The following is a 19,802-nucleotide window of genomic DNA, read 5'->3' as shown; positions in this document are numbered from 1 at the left end:
ATTGCTTATATTATGGGAGTGCCGAGAGGCCCAAACAAGACTGGGGCCCAATTGTGCTAGGTGCTGTACATACACATAATAAGAGACAGTCTCTGCTCAGAAGAGCTTACAGGTGAAATAGACGAGATAGACAAAGTCGGGGGAGGGAAAACAGAGGCACAGGGCGGGGAAGAGACATGCCCAAGCTTGCATGGCAAAGAAGGGAATAGAACCCAGGTGTCCAGTTTCTCAGCCCAGTCTCTGTTGCTGAGCAAATAGTTCGCAATTCATACTTTAGTCGATGACTTCTGCTTTTAATTCTGTTTGTAATTTGTCTGTAAACAGAATATGACAGCCTCGAACTTTATTATTCAAAATTATTCATGAATTGCTGCAGTGACCGGTTCTTGGTCTGCAGACTGTTTGAACTGTGCATTGTGAGCAGTACTGTGACTGACAGGCGGTAACTAGCTTATGTAGCACAAGCACCTAATGTAACAAACTGATGCAACTTGAATTTCAAATTGCATAGTCCGCTCTAATCTTCACGATCTGTGGCGCATGCCCTGTCAACTGGGCCCTGCTGCTGCTCCAGACAGCGGAAGATTCTCCTCTTATTCACATCAGTTTTACATCAGAGAAACTCCACTGTCTGCAATAGAGTCACTCCTGAATTATACTCGTATAAATGAAATCAGACTTGGCTTTCAAGGCACCACATTCCTTGGAGAGGAGCCTCAGCGAAGTGTAAATCTGCAACGCTCCACTGATTTCAATAGAGCTACTCCAAACGATACCAGTTCTGGCCTCTTACAATGGAACTTTCCTTTATTGCTAGTGCATTATCGGTTTTTCAGTCCTGTCTGTACTCGTAAGTTTCTTACCGCTCAGTAGGATTCTGAACATAAATCCTTCTCTTTTCTTCTGCAGTGTTGAAAATCTGCCACCGGTTGTATATTTTTAGATTTGAAAAAAATGTGGCCTTCAAAGGCTCTGAACACTCATGAGTACTTTAAGAAACAAAACATATAGCTTTACTGTCAATAACAGCAGCCTCAAATGGACTCCCTGCAACCACGGAATAGAACTAAATTATTGCCTTTTACAAAACTGATGGCTTATTATTGGCTTTCATCTTTGTTACCTCTTCAGGCAAAGAGGTTGGAATAACAGCAGCAAATAGCTCCCAGCAAATCGTTTCGGCCAGCCAGTCTCTCCTACAGACCTGTCCGTCAGACCTGTCAGGGAGATGAGAGATCCCTCCAAATGCAGACGTGATGGATAAGATGGTGGCTCGGGGATTAGCAAAGCAAAGAAATAGCTGTGTTAGTCAGCAGAGTCTTGCCACCTCAAGATTCCTGGCAACACTAACAAGAGAAGATAAAATATTTCTAAACAGCCAGAAATTCAACAGATCATACATGTGCTCCGAGCACATTGTAACCAGTCTGAAATACAAGGAGGCCCTCAGTTGTGCACTTTCTGAAAGTTGAGCATGCATTTGAGCAAGAGCTTGCTAACCTGTGCAACAAGGAAGTTTATTCCTCCATCATGGAAAATGCAGGTCCCAGTCAATATTGAGGCTGTGTGCATTTACTCCAGATTTTTAAATGCACACCAGTCTACAAGCAACTTCGGTGCAGGCCCCAGACTCCTGGAAAATGGCCAGCGTACCCCTTAGCAGGGCCGGCTCCAGGCCCCAGCGAAGGAAGCAGGTGCCTGGGGAGGCCAATAGAAAGGGGAGGCACTCTGTCCGTGATTGGGGCGGCACGTCCGCATCTTCGGCAGCAATTCGGCGGCCGGCCCTTCACTCCCTCTCTTCCTCTTCAGCGGCAATTCGGAGGCAGATCCTGCTTCTTTTTTTTTTTCTTTGCCGCTTGAGGCGGCAAAAAAACTGGAGTCGGCCCTGCCCCTTGGTGTTGCAGAGTTGGGCGCATCCCAGTTTGGGCCCAGCCCTGTATCTCATCAGTGCATTGAGCTCCCCTCAGAGTCAATGGCAGATCCGTGCTACACATGGAGATGGGGCCTGCACAATCCTGCCCTAAGGCCCTGTTTGGATGCCCTGAAGATTGTTTCTCCATGCAAGGAAACCAAACCAGTGCCAACCACCTCTCACAGCAGGGAGTTCTAGGGCGGGTTTGTGAAATCTCTACACCGAAGGGAACCACCAGACCAGACTTTAGTAAACTGTAGCAGATGCTCAGTTCACAGGACTGATCTTACTCATTGGTTAGATCCTCATACAAAAGTAGAGAGTGGGGGAGGCAAATTCGCCTACTCAGGGCAACTGCTCCCACGGGCTACTTCCTCCAAGTTTTGCTATTTTCAAGCGGACAAAGAAAGAAGGATGTGGCAGGAGGACACAGGGTACTGATATGTATTTAATGGTAAAACAGTTGTTTTTAATGTAAGATTGAGATCTGGGAGATAATAAAGTAGTTGAACCATTTCAGCAACTGTAGGCAGCATTGCCAACACTCCAGATTTTATTCACAAAATTCCAGAATTCTCACAAAATTCCAGAAATCTCACAAAAGTTGGTGTTTTCTTTAAAGCCTCAGCTCCTGGACTCACGTGATTGTTTGAGACTCTCAACTTGCATTTAAAAATTAAAGTTCCTAACCTTCATGGTTGTGAAGCAAAGCCTGTCCATATGACTCTAGTGCGACCTAAAGGTTCAAAACCCAGAAGGTTAAAAAGAATCCAACATGTATTTTTGGTGTCACCAGCTGGTGCTATTACACTTTGTTTTCCAAGTTCTTTGTGTGTGAGAAGATTTAGGTCTTGGAAGAATGGCCGTATTGTTCTCAGTTTTGTTATGCGGTTGCCTTTTGAGAGAAGCTGTGGCAAGCCGTCAGAGGGTTTGCTGTCCACCTGAATCTCTCTAAGTAGGATCAGTTCTTGGGACAGTGTAGCTTCCTGTGCATGGGCTATAGTTGTGTGGTTCCTGGCCCAGAGGATTGCCTGCATCCGGTTTGTGACTGCTTCTGTTCCAGGATCAGGTGTGTGTGCAAACAAAGCAAATTACACCCTGAACATACCCATACTCGGTGTCACTGGTTTCTCCTCCACTCTGAAGCCAACGTACTAAGGCCCCAGAATTCTGCCACCACTCAGCACAAGGATGAGCATAATTTTTTCTTAGATCACGTGATTTTTAAGTCAAGCTCTTGAATTTTGTGGCTGTGACTCACAACTTTTGAACACTTGGGATTGGCCGTAGTGTGTATGGTTAAACAGATAAAAAACTGGCCAAGCCAAATCCCTATTAGCTTGATATTCCATAGTCATGGAGCTGCCATGTGAGCCTCTGTATTTGCCTCCAGGAATCACCTGTCTCTTCCAGGAGGCAGATTAGAGTCCATAAGGCTCAGTCCCAGGGTATTTTTAATGTAACAAGATGGGGAAATATCATTCTTCTACTGTGACGCGTGCGAAAATTCCTCCATCATCTGAAAGGGAGGGCCCCTCGAGACAAGGGCTGGTCTGTGCAGGGTTTAGGGGACTTAGTCGTGTGCTTTCCTGACAAACAGAAATCAGGCACAGCACATTCTTTGCAATAATAAGTAAATGTTAGTTCTGAGCAGGAACAGACAGGCTCAAGCAAGCCTTGTTCAGCCCTCTGGAGTAGGACTGGTGCATCTAGTTGCAAAGACTGGGCAATGTCTTCGATTCCCTCAGAGACCCACATCCTGATCTGCCTGTTCAGCCAGTGAATAAGGGACAGGAGAGTCCAGATGTCTACAACTGCAAACATCCTGCAGGTATTTTGAAAATAACATTCTCTGCCCAGGTCACTGGTGACTGGAAGTTATTAGCAAATTACAGCTTCTGTTGTGGGGTCTCAGTTCCGTTTGCACAAAAGAGGTGCCCACCATCACAGCTGGTCTCAGCCAAGAGGCTGCGAAACTCATAGACATGTTTCAGATCGGACTCGTGCTCATTTCAGGTCAGGGCTAGCGGAACACCAGGGAAAGCTTGTCTTGCCACGGCCCATACTGTGCTCTGGTTAATCAATTGACTTAACTTTCCAACACCGTCACAGTTTGGCACCTTTCACCCCATGAAATGCACAAAGGAAAACAAATACTGTCCTCTGCTTAGTTTGCAGGGTTGAAATATCTATCTACCTTAGGCTGTTCCCTTGGCACATATCACCTTGGTGTCTACGTAACCACGTTCATGCCCACTCAAAAAATGTTCTACAGAGCATTTCCATGCCATCTTTGACTCCCACGCTAATTATGTTTTCAACTACTCTCTAAGAGTGAAGACCACCTATGGACTCGGAAAACAGTAACTGCTGCCTGTTTGTACAAAAGAAAAGCCAGACAGTACCACCAGCTACCAAAAGCATGAGTTCCATAACGGCTTTGTTATTATGCTGTCCTTGGGACTTACCCTCCACGCCAAGGATGGCGTTTTGGGGGATCAGCCCCCAAATGAACAACATTTTCACCAATAAAACCATTGTGATGTGCCTTATGTTTACCTCTATGGAGTCAAGCCTTGTTCTCCTCACTCAGTCCAGTGGGGATGGCACTGGGCTAAGAGGAGTCAGGCCTACCTGAGTCAGTTGCAGGCACTGGAGAGAGAAATTAATTAGACCAGACTTGAGGCAATCAGCTGCCTCAGCTTGGTACGTGGAGAGAAGCCAGGAGGCCTCATTCAAAGATTAGGGTCCATTGATCACCGTTGATAGAGCACTGGACTAGGCACTCAGGAAGGCTGGCCCTGCTGCTGGGTGACCTTGGGCAAGTCATATCCCCTTTGTGTGACTCATTTTCCCCATCTGTAACGTGGGAGGTCATGATGCTGACCTCCTTTGCACAGTACCTTGTGGTCTTCAGATGAAAAGTGCTAGATAATCACTAGGTACTGTCATTAGTCCTCAGAGCTAGTCAAACTGCTTGCTCCTCCCTTGGTTAGTGCATAAGTGGTGAGCTGACCCCCAGCACCAGCACCTGTATTCGTTGTTCGTAGGGATTCACCGAATGGTCCAGATAGATAATTTTCAACCTGTGAGTTGTTTGCAAAGTATCACTGTTTATCATTCATCTTGTGTGACTGGTCCCCTAAGTCATGTGGTATTCTTTCTGCTCCCGTGATTGGATAAGCAACTCTTTTTTTTCCCTCTTAGGATGACAAACAGCAAATGTCTTTTATTTTTCAGACAAATAAACATTCACGGTGAAAGAAGCAAAACTCTCAGGATTTGGGAATAACTGCAGGCATAGAAATTTGTCATGGACTAGTAGATTAGGCATTGGGTTTGGAGTCAAGAGGCCTGGTGGCTATTCCCAGCTCAGCCACTGACCAGCTGTATGACCTTGGATAAGACATGTCACCGCCCTGTGCCTCAGTTTCCCCTCTCATTCTTTGCCTCATCCAAAGCATTTGGGGCAGGGACTGTCTCTTACTAGTGTGTGTACAGCGCCTAGCACAGTGGGGTCCTGATTTTGGTTGTACTATACTACACTATAAATAATAAAAAGCCCACAGAGAGCGAGCAACTAATAATATGACCCCATGAATCACAGTGAATCAACCACACAATGCTTTCATTATTTCAGTTGTGAATCAGAGTTCATCTGCTCTTCAGTCAACTCCATCGTTACCAGTATATTAATAATTATGCATACTTTAATTATTTTAATTAGGTTCTCCCTGGCATAATAGTTTTCTCACTCTCAAACACCAGCTAAAGTATATTACCGAGAGAGTGATTGCTCATAAAGCCCTTCTGATGAATTTTAGTGTGAACATCTGAATGGGTTTAGGTTGTGAGTGACTGAATCTTAAAAACATCTTTTCTTTTAGCCTTCTGCAGTGGCAAATCACCAAGCCAAGAGTCATTCCTCACTTTGTTAGTAGAAAAACAAAACGTGGGTTTACTGGAAGTGAGATGTTTTGGAGTGCCATATGGAAAATGTTGCATGTAAAGCCAAACAAAGGTTTGCCACCAGCTTTGCAGGGGAAATGGATGCTAAATTTTTATGGCTAGTATTTCTCTCCTCCCTTGGGATCTCAAGACCTTTTGAAATGAAAAGTACACATTTTACGGAGTAGAGTAGGAAAGTCCACTGCTGGGCACCATTAGTTCATTCTCCTTATGAGCCTGTTAATCTGATCTTCCCTGTTGCCAGCATCTCCACCTTCCACAAAGTGGATAGTTTTCTTTTTCATTCCACCTCGAGGAGAAGATAACTTGAAGGGCCACAGAAAGTTATTCACCACTTTGAAGTTCTTGCCAACAGTATAGATCTCATGAACCACATCTTCCATGCAGATGATGCCATATTTCTCAAGACACCGCTGAATTAGAGAATTGTCAGTCAGAGCAATGCGCTGCCTGTTGATCTTGCCGTAACCACGCTTGTAGATCAGTTCATGCACAGACTTCAGATTGGGGTAACCCCATGCAATGTAGGATTCAACAATCCGCAGCATGTTAATTGAAGCCTTGTTGAGTTTTACAAATGTGCCATTGAAACTCTGACGCAGGCGAAGGAGCTGCAATACCTTACGGACCTTTGGGCTAACTCCATTGATACCTCTGATCCTGATCACAAAGGCCAGTTTTGGTTCAGCAAGTACATAGTAATTGCCAGCTTTGCGTGCCATTCGGGCCATACGAATCTCACGTCTATACATTTGCCTGTACTCCTTGTGATAGGCCTGAGCTCTTGTATAGATGAGTTTTCTTTGCACTTTACGAAGCTTCTTTTGAACCACTAGCCTCTTCAGACGCTTGGCTTTTATATCAGCAAAAGCCTTTCGCTTTTTCAAAAGGCTTTCTGGAACAGATGGCACCTTCTTTCCTTCTACGCCCGCCATGATTACGGAGTAGTTAACTATAAGCTTATTTTTAACCCTTTCCCAAATTTTAACAACAAGAATTCCCCTCATTAATTTAAAGGAAAATAAGAAGAAATACTGCTTTACACAGTGGTCAGTCAACTTATGGAACACACTGCTGCAGGAAATTAGTGAGTCAAATACAGTGGAGGGGTGAGGGTGGAGGGTTAAAGAAGCTATGGTGAAAGTAATCAAAGCACATGCTTCAAGGGAATAAGCTGATTGGCTGTAAGTGTCAGGAAAGAATATCCTAAATCTAATCACAACATTACAAAATTCACAGTATGCCTTTATTGGTGGTAGGGAGTGCAAAACAGAAAGAAGCAGCAGCCATGCTTGAAACGATAGGAGATGGCTGTGACAATTCATGCACACGGAGTTGCACACATCAAGTAGGGCCCATGGATGTGTACAAACCAGAGAGCGAGCTGCAGGTCCGAGTTTCAGGTGAGCCTGGGGACAGTTGATGGCCACTAGTTTCAACTGACAGGTTTCATTGAGTTTCTCTTCTACTTCTGGCCTTTGCTCAAAACAGAAACTCAGAGTGACCACAGACCCATAGGGCATGAAACAAGATTAAAGAGCTCCCCCGTGAGCCTCTTTGAATTAAAACCACAGAGCCTCTCCCAGATCTCCTCCTCCTCCGGTTGCAAAGATTTCCCAACAGGGTTTCTTAAAAATGTTCCTCTAAAGGCAAGTACAGCACCTTGCCCAGCAGGTGGCAGCATCACTTTGCTCTTGTCAGCATACCACTTTTCACTGACTCCGGGCCCACCCTGAAACCTCTATCCCCAGCAAGTTTGGCAAATCAAGAGGAGCCACTGCTTTTTCTGAAGGAGTCTCCCAAAGTACAGCCTCCTACAGAGAGATAAGAGCAGATCTGGCCTGATGGTTTGCTGACAGCCAGAGTATACAGTTCTCTGGACAGCTGGGCCTTGCAATTCAATATCCCTCTGTGTTAATGAGTGTGCTAACAAAAGCAGACACTTAGCAAACAACAGAATGACACCGATGCTCCCCTTTCAATAAACAGGAATGCAGATTAAGTGGGTTATATCATTTATCCACTGCTATAGATGAGCCAAACAACCAATCAGAGTTTGACATCACATTCAGAACAGTGTGACTGCCCTGCCTGAAAGCAGTTATAATGGGGGGACAAAAAATATTTAGATGATTGCTATATCCTGTGTTAGGCTTCTAAGATCCACAGGGATAACACAGTTAGAACCCAGCCCAAAGCTCAGATGTCCTGGAGGCAAAGCTATCTTGTCCATCTGTGGAACTCTCTGCAGCAGGAGACCAGAATCAACTCGTGGTTGATTCCAAAGCCCTTAGAACTCACTGACTTCCATAGGGCTTTACAACAAAATGCAAAAGGCATCTCTTCAAATAAACCTTTCCTCAATTCAGGCTAGGCTTTTTAGTCTCTCTGGGCTTCAGTTCCCCTTCACATTCTGTAAAATGGGTAACAATCTGCTTCACAAGGGCGTGGAGAGGGTAGATACATTAAAGACTTTGCAGTGCTCAGATGCTCTGCTAGGTAACCGGTGCCATGATGCTAAGTACTAGAGATAGACAGACTGTGATTCAGCGTGAATCCTGATGGTGTATTAGTATTACTCCTAGACCAGGAGGAAAATTCGAGGGATCTCGCCCTCCATTCACCCTGCTTTTACACCCAGCATAATTAACGCCCCTTTCCACCTGTGTGTGAGAGAGGAGAATCAGGCCAAAAGGCTCGAGCTTCTTCACACAGCAAACTCAGCTAGTCCAGTATCTCTGTTCTGGGGAGAGATGTCACTATGGATACCGGATGTGATGGTAAGGCCTGCAGAAGTGTTGCCTGGCAACTTGATGCAGAAGATTGAGGTCCCCACTCCGGCTGCTAGAACTGTGCCCACAGTGATGGCTGCCCCCGCCCTCCTCGGGGGCATTACAATGATTATCCTAATGGGCTGGTTGGGGTGAAAAAGTCGCTCGAGAGGGATCATTAGGAGAGAACTAGCCAACGCTCCTTGGACAGTTAGTAAATGACAAAGTACCAGAGAGAGAAATGATCTCTCGTGTTGTATTCCCAAAGCCCCCATCCCCACAGGATTGAGTCATGGCAAGAAATAATGAACTTTGCCCTCCTATCTAAGGATCTCAAAGCACTTTACAAACCCTAGCAGCTGATGGCTCACAATTCCCCCTCCCCACTCCTCCGAGGAAGGGAAGTGTGTCACTTACTACAGGGCATGAGGAAGTTAAGTGACTCCCCCCCATTGTCACAAAGCAAGTTGGTGGCCCAGCTGAACAGAGCCAAGGACTCCTGACACCCAGGCCAGGGCTTTAACCACAAGACAATCCTTCCCAGGGCTTCGCCTGCAACTGCAAGCATGCACTTAGCCTCGATCTATTTCCACGTAGAACGCTGGACCAATAATGGATTTTTCAGTTCCTTGGAAATTTCAAAAAGTCGGGAAAAAAATGTTTTGGGTCAAACAAAAGGTTTTCTCTTGGTTTCAACCATTTTGAAACATTTTTGGAATTTTTTTAAAAAATAAATTTAAAACCATAATGCAACTAGCGATAGCCAAACCAATAGACCTGGACTTCCCAAACGCAACCTGGATGTCCTAGTATGTCTCCACGATGAGCTCCACTAACATTAACCAGCCTGCACAATCCTGGAGCTGGCCACTATTATTATTCCCATTTCACAGTCACAGAGCCCAAGGCAGACAAAGATGAATTCAGGAGACTTGCCCATCGCCACAGATGGAGAGCTCATGGGTGCCAGTGTTGGAACACAGGAATCCTGTACCCTTCACCCTGTAGCTCACCTCTCAAACAGCTCCTGACTCTGGCTGTGATTCAGATAAGCCCCTCTGATTCATTCCCCTCCCCGGCTCCTGCTTTTCAGTGTTGCAAGTGCCAAAATGCATCCATGACACCTGTTTCTGCAGTCTTTCTGGCCTGTTCTCATCAGATTTTGGATCAGCGCCAAACTTCTGGATGCTAACAGTATTGCCAGCCCCAAGCATTCAAACATCAGGAGTCAGGACCCAAAATATCATGAGACTGGCTTAAAAATCATGATTTTTTTAAAAATGAAAGCTGAGATTTGCCCTCCATCACATACCTCTAGGAGCTGGGGATTTAAGAAAAAACACCAGCTATCACAAGACTCATGATAAAATCGCGAGAGTTGGCAACACTCTGAGTGGACCTAGCTAGTCAGAGCTCTGAACCAACCGGGGTAGCATCCATTCACCAGTGTCCAGTTTCTCATCCACGGGCTAAAGAGATCTTTAAAACTATAGATGAGTTTTGTACACTCAAGGCCCTAATTTCTGGTGCCCAAAATTCGGACAGAAGAAAAGCCCCCACACATTGATTGTATGTAACAGATTTTATTACATTAAACAATAATCATCTGATTCCAGCAAATCAAGAAAAGTTCAAAACAGGCGCTTTGATCTCTGCATTAGACAGAGAAATCCCAAAGAGTTTTCCAAGCTCCGCACCTCTTACTCCCTTCATGTTCTAAGGCCAGGAGAAAGCAGCAAATTGATCATGAATCCTCCCCCTGGGAGGAGAGGAAAAGAAAGGAGAGGGGAGGGAAGAATAGAGAAACTTCACAAGTGAGATTTCCACGAACACAGTGTTGATCACCAAGAAGCTGTGAAGAGTAAGAAAGAAAGCTGTTTCATGTTTACTTTCTTTTTTAAATATATAAACAAATCTTATGTTAAAAAATAAATGTATTTTAAAACCAGTGAGCAGCTTGTAAGTCAGACTACTAATCAATCACTACAGTGAATGTGAGTCCTCTGTTAAAGAGAAAGAATATCACCTCGCCATCGGTCCTAGCCACCTAGCTCCACCTTGGGAGAACCAAAAAACACAGGAAAGGGAGGTAAATATTTATTCTCCAAACACAAACTGCTGCCTGCAGATTAACAAGACAAATAACCAGCCTCTGAGACAGGAGCAATGAAATTTGTCAACTCAACAGGCTCTGTGTGCCGTCTGCCCCTCCCTTCACCTGAGATACTGCCTTGGGGGTGGAGGCCCAGAATTGGCCCTGTGTATTTAAGAGCATATGTGGGATTTCAGCGGTGAAAAGGCCAGACCTTTCTTCACTCAGCAGTATCCGACTGTGTCCTTTTCCCCATTACCATCTAAAATCTAACCTAGTTGTAAAACCCCCTCTCCATTTTTCTTTAAATTGTCCTTAGAAATGGGGCAAAACTGGAAGCTCAATTCCAAATATTTCCCCTCAAACGCGATGGATTTGTTGGGGATCCAGTGGTGAATGGGATCTGTTTTCAGACTGGATGCAGCCAATATTTCCAAGGGAACAGCACAAGACGGCTAACATCTCATACAGCCAGCTGCTCTTTCCAGAAGTCCCCTGTTCAAAATGGCCCAAATCAGCTGATCTCCCCAGAATCCCACAAGACAACATTTCACAAGAACAGCTCACGCCATTTTTGCAGCTGTCAAACCTGAACCACAACCCAATCCCTAGTCCTCAGAGCTTCAAACTGCTATCTTAACACTAATCTAGATCCAAATACCAGGCCTGACCCTGATCTCTGTTACAGCATGAATCAGGAAAGATTCCACTGAAGTCAACAGAGTTGCACCAGCATTAGCTCAGAGTCAGGTCCAAAGCTCCTTGGGGCCCATCTTCCACCATTTCACTCTGTTGCAGTATTGTATACTGAACCATCATGACTATAGTACTGTGCAGTAACAGCCTCAAACTCTGCAGTAACACTACGCTGTAGCATTACAGATTATTACTGCCGTATATTTTCCTAAAGGCTTGCACTAGTGAGCACAAAATGCAGAGATCTTGCTAAATATGCTGAGTTTAAGGTAAAAACTTCCCCCACCTCCCTTTTCAAACAAAATGTAAGTGCTTTTTAAATTCACAGATCAGCACTAACTCAATTTAACCCCCCCCCCCAACATTTTGATCTATTCTGTAGCAATTGGAGAACATTCACCTCCACTGTAAACCCAAGAGCAAATCCAGTCTTCCTTCTAGCACCAAGTTCAGGTTAGAGCCCAGACCACTGCTAGCAAGCTTCTGTTCATACACAAACTGCCTTAGGAATTCAGTGACACCTCCCTACACAGCAATGCTTCCACTTGAGAGGCACAAATTGGACATCAGCAGGGAAGGTGGGTTTAAAATAACACAATCTCCTGGTATCTTCATGCCAGCCCTCAGGGGACAGAGTGTCAATATAACGTTGTCACTGTGTGAATGAGAAGTGTCACAAAAGGACAGTGACCCCGGTGCGCCTACTCTCCATGCTGAGCCGAACACTTAGTGGATTAACGTCTCCATTGTGCAGTCACGGTCCTGCTATATTAGTTTAAGGTATCAATGTTTTACAGTGGAATAAGCTACCCAAAAGGCAGCCTTGCTCCTCTCTATACTGGCTGATCACAAGCACCGGAGCTGCACAAGACAACCCCCCTCAGCAAAAGAAAAGCCAAGGAGTAACCTCTGTTCAGACTCACACCCACCCCTCCCATTGATATCAATTGTCCACGTAGGGCCTCATCCAAAGCCTTCTTGATGTCAATGAAAGGACTCCATGTGCACAGGACTCTACACCCTTAAGTATGACTACGGCCCACAAGGTGCAAAACTGAATTGACATTGGCTTTGGATCAGGTAGTTGCCTCTTCCATGGTGCATCCACAGCTCTCGTCATCAGCAGTGGGGGTTTTACACTAGGCATCATCCTATGACCTGTTCACCCTAATCTCCAGTGATCAGCCTTAACAGCTTTCCCATGGCCTGCGTTAATTACAATACCTGAGTATCTGCAGCATTCCCTCGGTATCCCCTATGCTAAGCAAGGAGAATTATGCCACCGCTGTATTTCTATTAAGTTATCTAAGGCAAAATCTGGAAGGTGTTACGGGTGATTTGCCTATGGCAGAGGGAATGCTTTTCCCCCACAACAGCTAGTATCCAGTTTGCCTCTAGGAGTGCCTGGAGTTCTGAACTGTACCACGAGTATTCTCTGGTCCTACAGGTGTTTTGGCGAATTCAAAGGCTCATCTGGCTGAGCAGCAGGCAATGGGAGAAGGAAAATGTCTGTTTTCCTCCACCCACCCAACCCAATTGAAAGGTTTCGGGCCACTTGTGATCATGTATCGCAGAGCATAACACCATACAGGCTGCGTATTCTGGAGCGCATGGCCTGGGAGGCGAGGAACAGCTTGTGTTTTACACTGGAGTGGACAGGTCGGTGGTTCTCAAACGGGAATACAGCTCTCACACAACAGTGGCTGGCTACTGGACTGAATTTCTGTCCTCTGTCCAACCTAGACAGATCATGTGTAAACCAAATAGTAACAATAACCTAAGAGGGCTGTCGAATCTCAGCCTCTCTTCTTCTGACATCAAGCAGCTCATGTTGCCCAGTTCAGGTAGGGAAAAGAAAAAGCCAAGTGGAGTAGAAATGTAAACAGGACTAAAGGTGGCCACAAGGTGGAGCTGTGCACACTGGTTCATTACAGGTACAAGTGAGAAAACATGAAGTTTGCCAATGATTCCATTGAAGTACTGGTGGAGGACACACTCCAAAGCCAAAGGAAGTCAATGAGAGAGTATTTACATTGACTTCAATGGGGTTGGGATCAGGTCTTTAAAGAGTAAATCAAAGAACACCCATTAAGAACAAAAGAGGGCTTGAACCGGATTATATTTTAAAACGCTCATATATTTTCTTTTTTTTTTCCTCCTTTTTTTTTTTTTTTACAATTCTAATACAATTGTTCATCAAAATACTGGCGTTTCCAGCAGCATTTTGTGTGTGTGTGAACAATAATATACGGTAGTGATTTCACAGTAAAACAGACCTGCAGGAACGCCGGATAAACATGACAAGAGACCAAAAAAAATTTTTTTTTCAGAAGTGGTGGGGGAAAGAATAAAAAGTCCATTAAAAAAATATTTCCAAAGAGATTTCATAGAAAGCCTTTAAAACACTGTCAATTTTTTCTCCCTCTCATTCAGGTTTCCATCCCTGTGGTGGAACATCTATACAGAGAGAAAGAGTTTACAACAATCTCTATAGAAGCAGAAATAAAACAAAGAATATGTAAGGGATAAAATTACTTTTGTACAAAAATAGATTTTTTAAACTTTATTGATGCTTTAGATATTTTTTCCTTATCTTCTTTTTTATTTATTTCTGTTTTTTATTTTTGTAATTCTTTCTAAATTTTATTTTATTTTAGCTATGCACCCCATAGCTAAGGCATCTCTCACTAAGTGTTGGGAATTGCTAAAGCTATTTTAGTCAAATCACCTGCTTCTTAAAAAAAAATAATAAAAAAAGCATCTTAAAATAGATGCATTTCCTTTGTCTTGAGTTATAAAGATCCGGACTTGGGGCAAGCCAATCCAGAAGGGGTTCTGATACAATGTACTTGCTTACATGAAGCAAAAATGTATGAGAAAAAAAAAGAATCAACTTAAAGAAAACAAAAAGTCTGTAATTGCTACGGTTATAATATATGTATATGTGAGTGAGGATATTTATACAGTGTATATATCTACAGTACATACATGTATACACACACACATATGTATCAACTTAAAATAGATCATGCACTCTGGTCACTGATGGGGACATCATCAGCTATTTAGCCACTGCTGGTAACAGGGGCCAGCTACAAGGTCATGTGTCTCCATCCTTGATCCCACTGCGACCACCATTTAGGATTGTCCTCAAAGAGTGCCAAAATGTTGACTGGGAGATCGGTGGTCAGGTGTGGTTCCTTTGGTCCTGCTCTGATGATAAAGAACCAGCCTTTGTTCATTTGCTGATTACAAACATTTAAGTTCCTCTTGCCCTTTGGAAAAGAGCAAATCACTTCAGGGCTGCTGAACAGTCCAGGTAGAAAATTGCGTCAGCTTTGCTGCTGGATGTGCGCCACTTACACCCGCACTGGTTTCAACGGGCTGATGGGTGGTGACAGTGAGGGAAGGGATGAGCAGGCAAAGAGTCAAAGGATGGGTGGCTGAATATATTCTTCAGTTACGCAAGTGGGCTGCAGTCTGTTCCAAAGAAATATACGACTCAGAGAGACCGGATCTTACAGTTCACTGGAGAACTCCAGGGACTGGGGGTGTAGCCAATTTGCTTTTCCAGTCCTGGACCTTTGAGACAAAACCAATCTGATGTATTACTTTTCCCCCGCTGCAGACTTCTCTGGGTTTAGGCTGGAAAGTTCCCCTTCAACGGATGTGACGCAGATGTGAGTTGAAACCGCTGTCTAAAGGTTGAAAGTGCAGAGATCAGCTAGGCTGCCAGGAACCATGGGGCCAGTTACATTGTATGTTGCCTAAGTATACAGTACATGTACATTTTCAAGGCCTTTCACGCAAATAGCTCCGCGATGAAGGTTTTACATGAAGTGGGTGTTTGGGAGTTAGGGATTGGGGGAGAAGGGAGTGGGGGGGAAGGTGCAACGGCTTCTTGAGGAAACATCCTAAAATGCACATTGATTTAAGCTCAGTCTGTTCCAGGATCCAGTGGAAACACACACACAAGGCAGCGAAGAACATCCAGTGTGGCAGGTGGGTGGCTGAAGAGCTGATGTTTGTGCTATCTTTAGAAAATTAAAGATTGTCCCACCAAACAAATATAATAAAAAAAAAACAACCAAGAATTAAAAAATAAATCACCTTAATTGAACCAGATTTTGCGAGAATACTAATGTCTGGTTAAGTAAAAGTCCTAGCTCTCTAGTGAATAATGTGCCTTTCCTTGTTTACCCATGTATCACCTCTTCAAACAAGCATGTATTATAGTTATAATAATTATAATGATGAGGAGGGGGAAAAAAACCGACGTGAAGGAAGATGCAAATGAAGGAGTCAATTAAATCCATGTAAAAGCGGGTCACTTTAAGGCTGCTACTGCTGCTGCAAGTCACAGAGCCCATGTGGGCTTCTGTGTCACTCCAGCTGGGGAACAAGCAGGGCCGGGAACATTTGGGTTGGCATATGATTTTGGTAACTGTTGTTTGCAGGTCCTGAAATGGGTCGTTCATGTTTGTTCAGGGTAAAATACGTTCCTACAAATGCTGCCTCGACTCCCTGCGGGCCAGATCTTCAGCTGGTACAAATCACCATAGCCCCCACTGACGTCAATGCAGCTCTGCCGATCTGCACCATTTGAAGATCTGTCTCTATCTCTGCTGAAACACCCCTCGAAATTAAAAAGCACTATGCATTCCAACAGAACCTCATGCTCCATGCTTAGGAGGCATTATTATTATTATTCCCATTTAAAAAAAAGGGAAACCAAGGCACAGAAACGTGCCCAAGGTTACGCAACACGTCACGGGCAGGAGTCCTGACTGCCAAACCGCCTGCCAAACTGCCAAACTGCTTGATGATACTTCATCAAGGTTCAATGGGCTCTTTAATAAAACACCCTAATATTCTTGGGCCAGTAGGGTCTAGGCAGACATAACACATAATCCAGGCTTCTTAGACTCCTAAAATGTTTAAACACCTGAGATTCAGTAGCAATGATAGGGATGATGATCCAAAATGCTGGTTAAAAATAACCATGATGCTTTTGGGCTCAGATCCCATGTGCCAGCCTGGTGGGAAGTTTACAGGTACCCGCAATCCCCTGCTGACCACTCTTTCACTCTTCTGATAGACTATGATGGTCCACGTTGGCATCCTCTAGATAACTATGTTCTCTTGCCTTGTTTCCTTGGCAAATTCTTCCAGGACGAAGCTGTTTAATAATATTTTCAGCGGCGCCCAGGCTACCAAAGAAATGCAGCCAAAACACGTTCCCTGCCTCTGTGGATTTGACACTTCAGGCTGGCCTGGGGGTCAGTTATGACCTGAAATCCTTGTTTAACTGCAAGATGGCCTTATTAGCTGATGGAACTTGAACTGCCAGCATGCTTGGAAAGTGGGCAGCAGCTGCAAGATTGAGTTTCAACTGTGCCTCTGAATGAACACAGGTAATAGCCCAGGGTTGGATTTGCTTGATCACACTTGACAGACACAAAGCAGCTATTTAAAGAGCCAGTTGTAACGAATGGGGCAGGAGAAGAAATAGTTTTGGACGCTAATAATTTGTCATTTTAAAGTACAAACCAAATAAAAGTAGCAGGGAAGTCCCTGGTAGGGAGCCAACTGCAGGCATCTCGTTTTTGGCTTGGCCCAAATGCTCCTTTCATGTGTTAAGAATAGCTACTTTCCTCTGAAAAAAAATCAGCAAGGTACTTCATTGTTTCTTCTGCTTTTCCTTTTAATTTGTTTTCGAGCTTGGCCTCAGGCGACACCTGGCTGATTCGCTGCCCCCTAAGAAACCTGAGGACGTTCCCTAGAGTTTGTGCAGTGCTGTGTTTTGGCAAATGCACAGAGATTAAGTGAGAAACCAGCAGTCTGTTAAAAAAAACAAAACAAAAAAAGAACTGATCCACCTTCCCCACACATTTTTTAAAGCGGCTCCTGCTGCCTGGGACAATCAGCCAACAGGCTGAAGAGCTGGAAAAAACTTCGTAAAAGTGAGATCCAGCAGACTGTGAAATAACCTCCCTTCTCAGGGAAGTGGTGGAGTCCTGGTTGCTCAGGTCATTTCAAACTGGACTGGACAGAATTCTGGGGAATAGACTGTAGGGAACAGAGTAGCAATCCTGCTTTTTAATGGATGGCTAGGTAAGATCTTATTAGTATCTCTGATCAGCAAGTAATTGCTCCTCAGTGGTGGTGTTTCTAGGATCGAAGCATTTAGGGAAGTACCTAAAAACCCACCAGCCACCTTGCTGTCCAAGAGATCAGAGATTTTTGAGTGAGCAAGCTAAAGTTACTGCATTTTTGTTTCCTGGCTAAAGCAGAATTTTTATAATACAGCTTCCCTCAGAATTACCACAGAAACCTGGAATATCAGCCAAAGGTACTGCAAAGGTAAGTAGTCCCTTCAGTGCTCCCTGCTGTTCTCGGATATCTCCCCAGGCATGGCAAAGGTTTCCTGCCCGGGGCCCTTCCAAAATGGAGGTGTCCCTGAATGCTCATCACATGTTGCTCTAAGAAAATGGTGCAAGAGTCCAATGGAGAAACCAAAAGGGTTTTTTGCAGGGGGAGAATGAGGGGATTTCTTTGAAATCTCTATTCTGAGATGGTAAATTTAATATTTAACCAGCAAATAGAAAATCATCTTTTTGGCCACTAGGACAGAGCTGCACCCCCATCTCCTGATCCCTGTGGGGAGCACCAAATCACCCACAAAAATCAATAACTAGAACAGACGGGGAAGAGTTTTGGGGAAGGCACAGCCCTCACTTCACTAATCAATCTCACCAATTAAGTGCTGCCCTAGGGCCCAATTTATCATTGCCTGGCACCCTGTGCAGTCATCTACACCCATGCTGCCAAATGGTCAGATGCGGGTGGTAACGTTTTGCACTGATGTCAATGATTTGCAAAACGGTGATGAATTGGGCCCTATCGACGTGCATGTGAGCTGAAGAATCGGTTATTCGCACCACTCTGCCCATTACGAGCTCCTAGTAGCCATCAGTTCTACTGCCAGGCAAACTGGCTCTCCCAGAAGCCCTGACAATCTGACTAACATCAACTAGTTTGCTTGGCCTGGCTGAGCAAGTGTGCGTAGACACCAGAATGTGAAATGCATGTAGTGTTATGGGTCATGACGAATGCCTGTGTGTTAAGGGAGAGGTAGGGATCCCAGTAAGACTCTTAGGAGGGAGTGGGAATTAGAATCACTGCAGCCTTAAAGCAACCGCTACAGACTTGTGCAATCCAGATGGTTCGTGTTTTGATTGGCTAGCTCCACAACTGAGAGAACAGTCATCTTTGGAAAAATCATGACACGCTGTTGCTTTTCCAGAAGGAAAGCAGGGCACTGAAGTCACCGCCATCCACATTGCCCTCCACACACAGAGGGGGGCTCAGTCTCTCGGTGTGACCGGTCATCTCTGCGTTCAGGTCATTAGTTTGGGGAGGGCGAAGGGGATAAGCTATCAATCGCACAATCCCCTGCTTTTCATTTAAAAGAGAAAGCTCTGCAAAAAATCCTCATTCGCGACATGGCAGGGGCCATTCCACAGCGGCTTTCCTCGAGAGAAGTAAATACTAATAGTTAGAAACCAAAAATATATATTCTTTCCTCTTTCAAAAACTCCATCCTCTGAAAATATCCAGCTGTGGGTAAAAGCAGGATTAAACCACTCCCCCAGTCCATCCAAACCCCAGCCGCTCAGAGTTCCTATGGGTGGGATCAACCCCGCTGCCTGCTTCCAACCAACCATCTCAGCCACATGCAGAAATCCAAACCCAACTACAGCAGGGGCAGGCAGGGAGCTGAGAAGCCTGGCCTTCAGTTTGGCTTCAAACTCAGGTGTGCCAGGAGGCGGAGCAGGGGGGTTGTTTGCTTTTGAAACGCTACATCCCACTTCTCTACATCTAAAATAGTAAAACAATCATCAGCTCCTTCGATGCAGCAGTGACAAAATGAGCAGAAGTCAGTGTAACGAGGAGGCAAGGGCCGGTGGGGTGTCACCCTGGGTCAGACGGAGAAGAGCGGACGGGGTCTCTGGCACTGGGGAGAGGGAGGAGGAAGAGGAAGAGTGGAGATGGGAGGAGGCTGCTGAGGCCCCTGCTGGGTGAAGGGACTGACCCAGCTGAGATTCTCTATGTCATTTGGTGGGGTGCTTCCAGCATCTCCATCAAGAAGGTGTCGATGGGCGTGTCTCCTATTAGCTTGAAGAAGAACAGGTGCTCCAGGCATTTCAGGCCAATGGATCGGAGGGCGGGGAGGCGAAGCAAGAGTTTGGCAAACCTGCAGGGGGGAGCAAGAGTGAAGAAGAGAACATGGTTAGACTCCTCACACTCAGCTGGTGTTGTCTATCGGATTCAGAGGCGCAGTGCAGCATGGAAAGGAGAG

The 19,802-nt window shown here is 45.0% G+C and overlaps 2 protein-coding genes across 3 annotated transcripts in view; both read right to left on the bottom strand.

The window, feature by feature from the left end:
- Window positions 1-6,039: 6,039 nt before the first annotated feature.
- Window positions 6,040-6,828, bottom strand: LOC119844252 (60S ribosomal protein L7-like). The gene has a single exon (XM_038374856.2). It carries the CDS (start codon window positions 6,814-6,816, stop codon window positions 6,076-6,078), a length of 741 nt encoding a protein of 246 aa, XP_038230784.1. The 5' UTR covers window positions 6,817-6,828; the 3' UTR covers window positions 6,040-6,075.
- Window positions 6,829-10,219: 3,391 nt separating this feature from the next.
- RXRA (retinoid X receptor alpha) overlaps window positions 10,220-19,802 on the bottom strand; it is a 235,854-nt gene continuing 226,271 nt past the window's right edge. For both annotated transcript variants that reach the window (XM_038374984.2, XM_038374983.2), the window contains one exon: window positions 10,220-19,697. In XM_038374984.2, coding sequence (XP_038230912.1) covers window positions 19,550-19,697 — 148 coding nt within the window. In that variant the 3' untranslated portion in view covers window positions 10,220-19,549. The remainder of the gene's footprint in view (window positions 19,698-19,802) is intronic.

Source organism: Dermochelys coriacea, chromosome 16 (assembly GCF_009764565.3).
Source record: "Dermochelys coriacea isolate rDerCor1 chromosome 16, rDerCor1.pri.v4, whole genome shotgun sequence".
In the NCBI taxonomy this organism is placed as follows: domain Eukaryota; kingdom Metazoa; phylum Chordata; order Testudines; family Dermochelyidae; genus Dermochelys; species Dermochelys coriacea.
The sequence above is the reverse complement of the archived record's forward strand: the minus strand, read 5'-3'. Positions and strand labels throughout refer to the sequence as shown.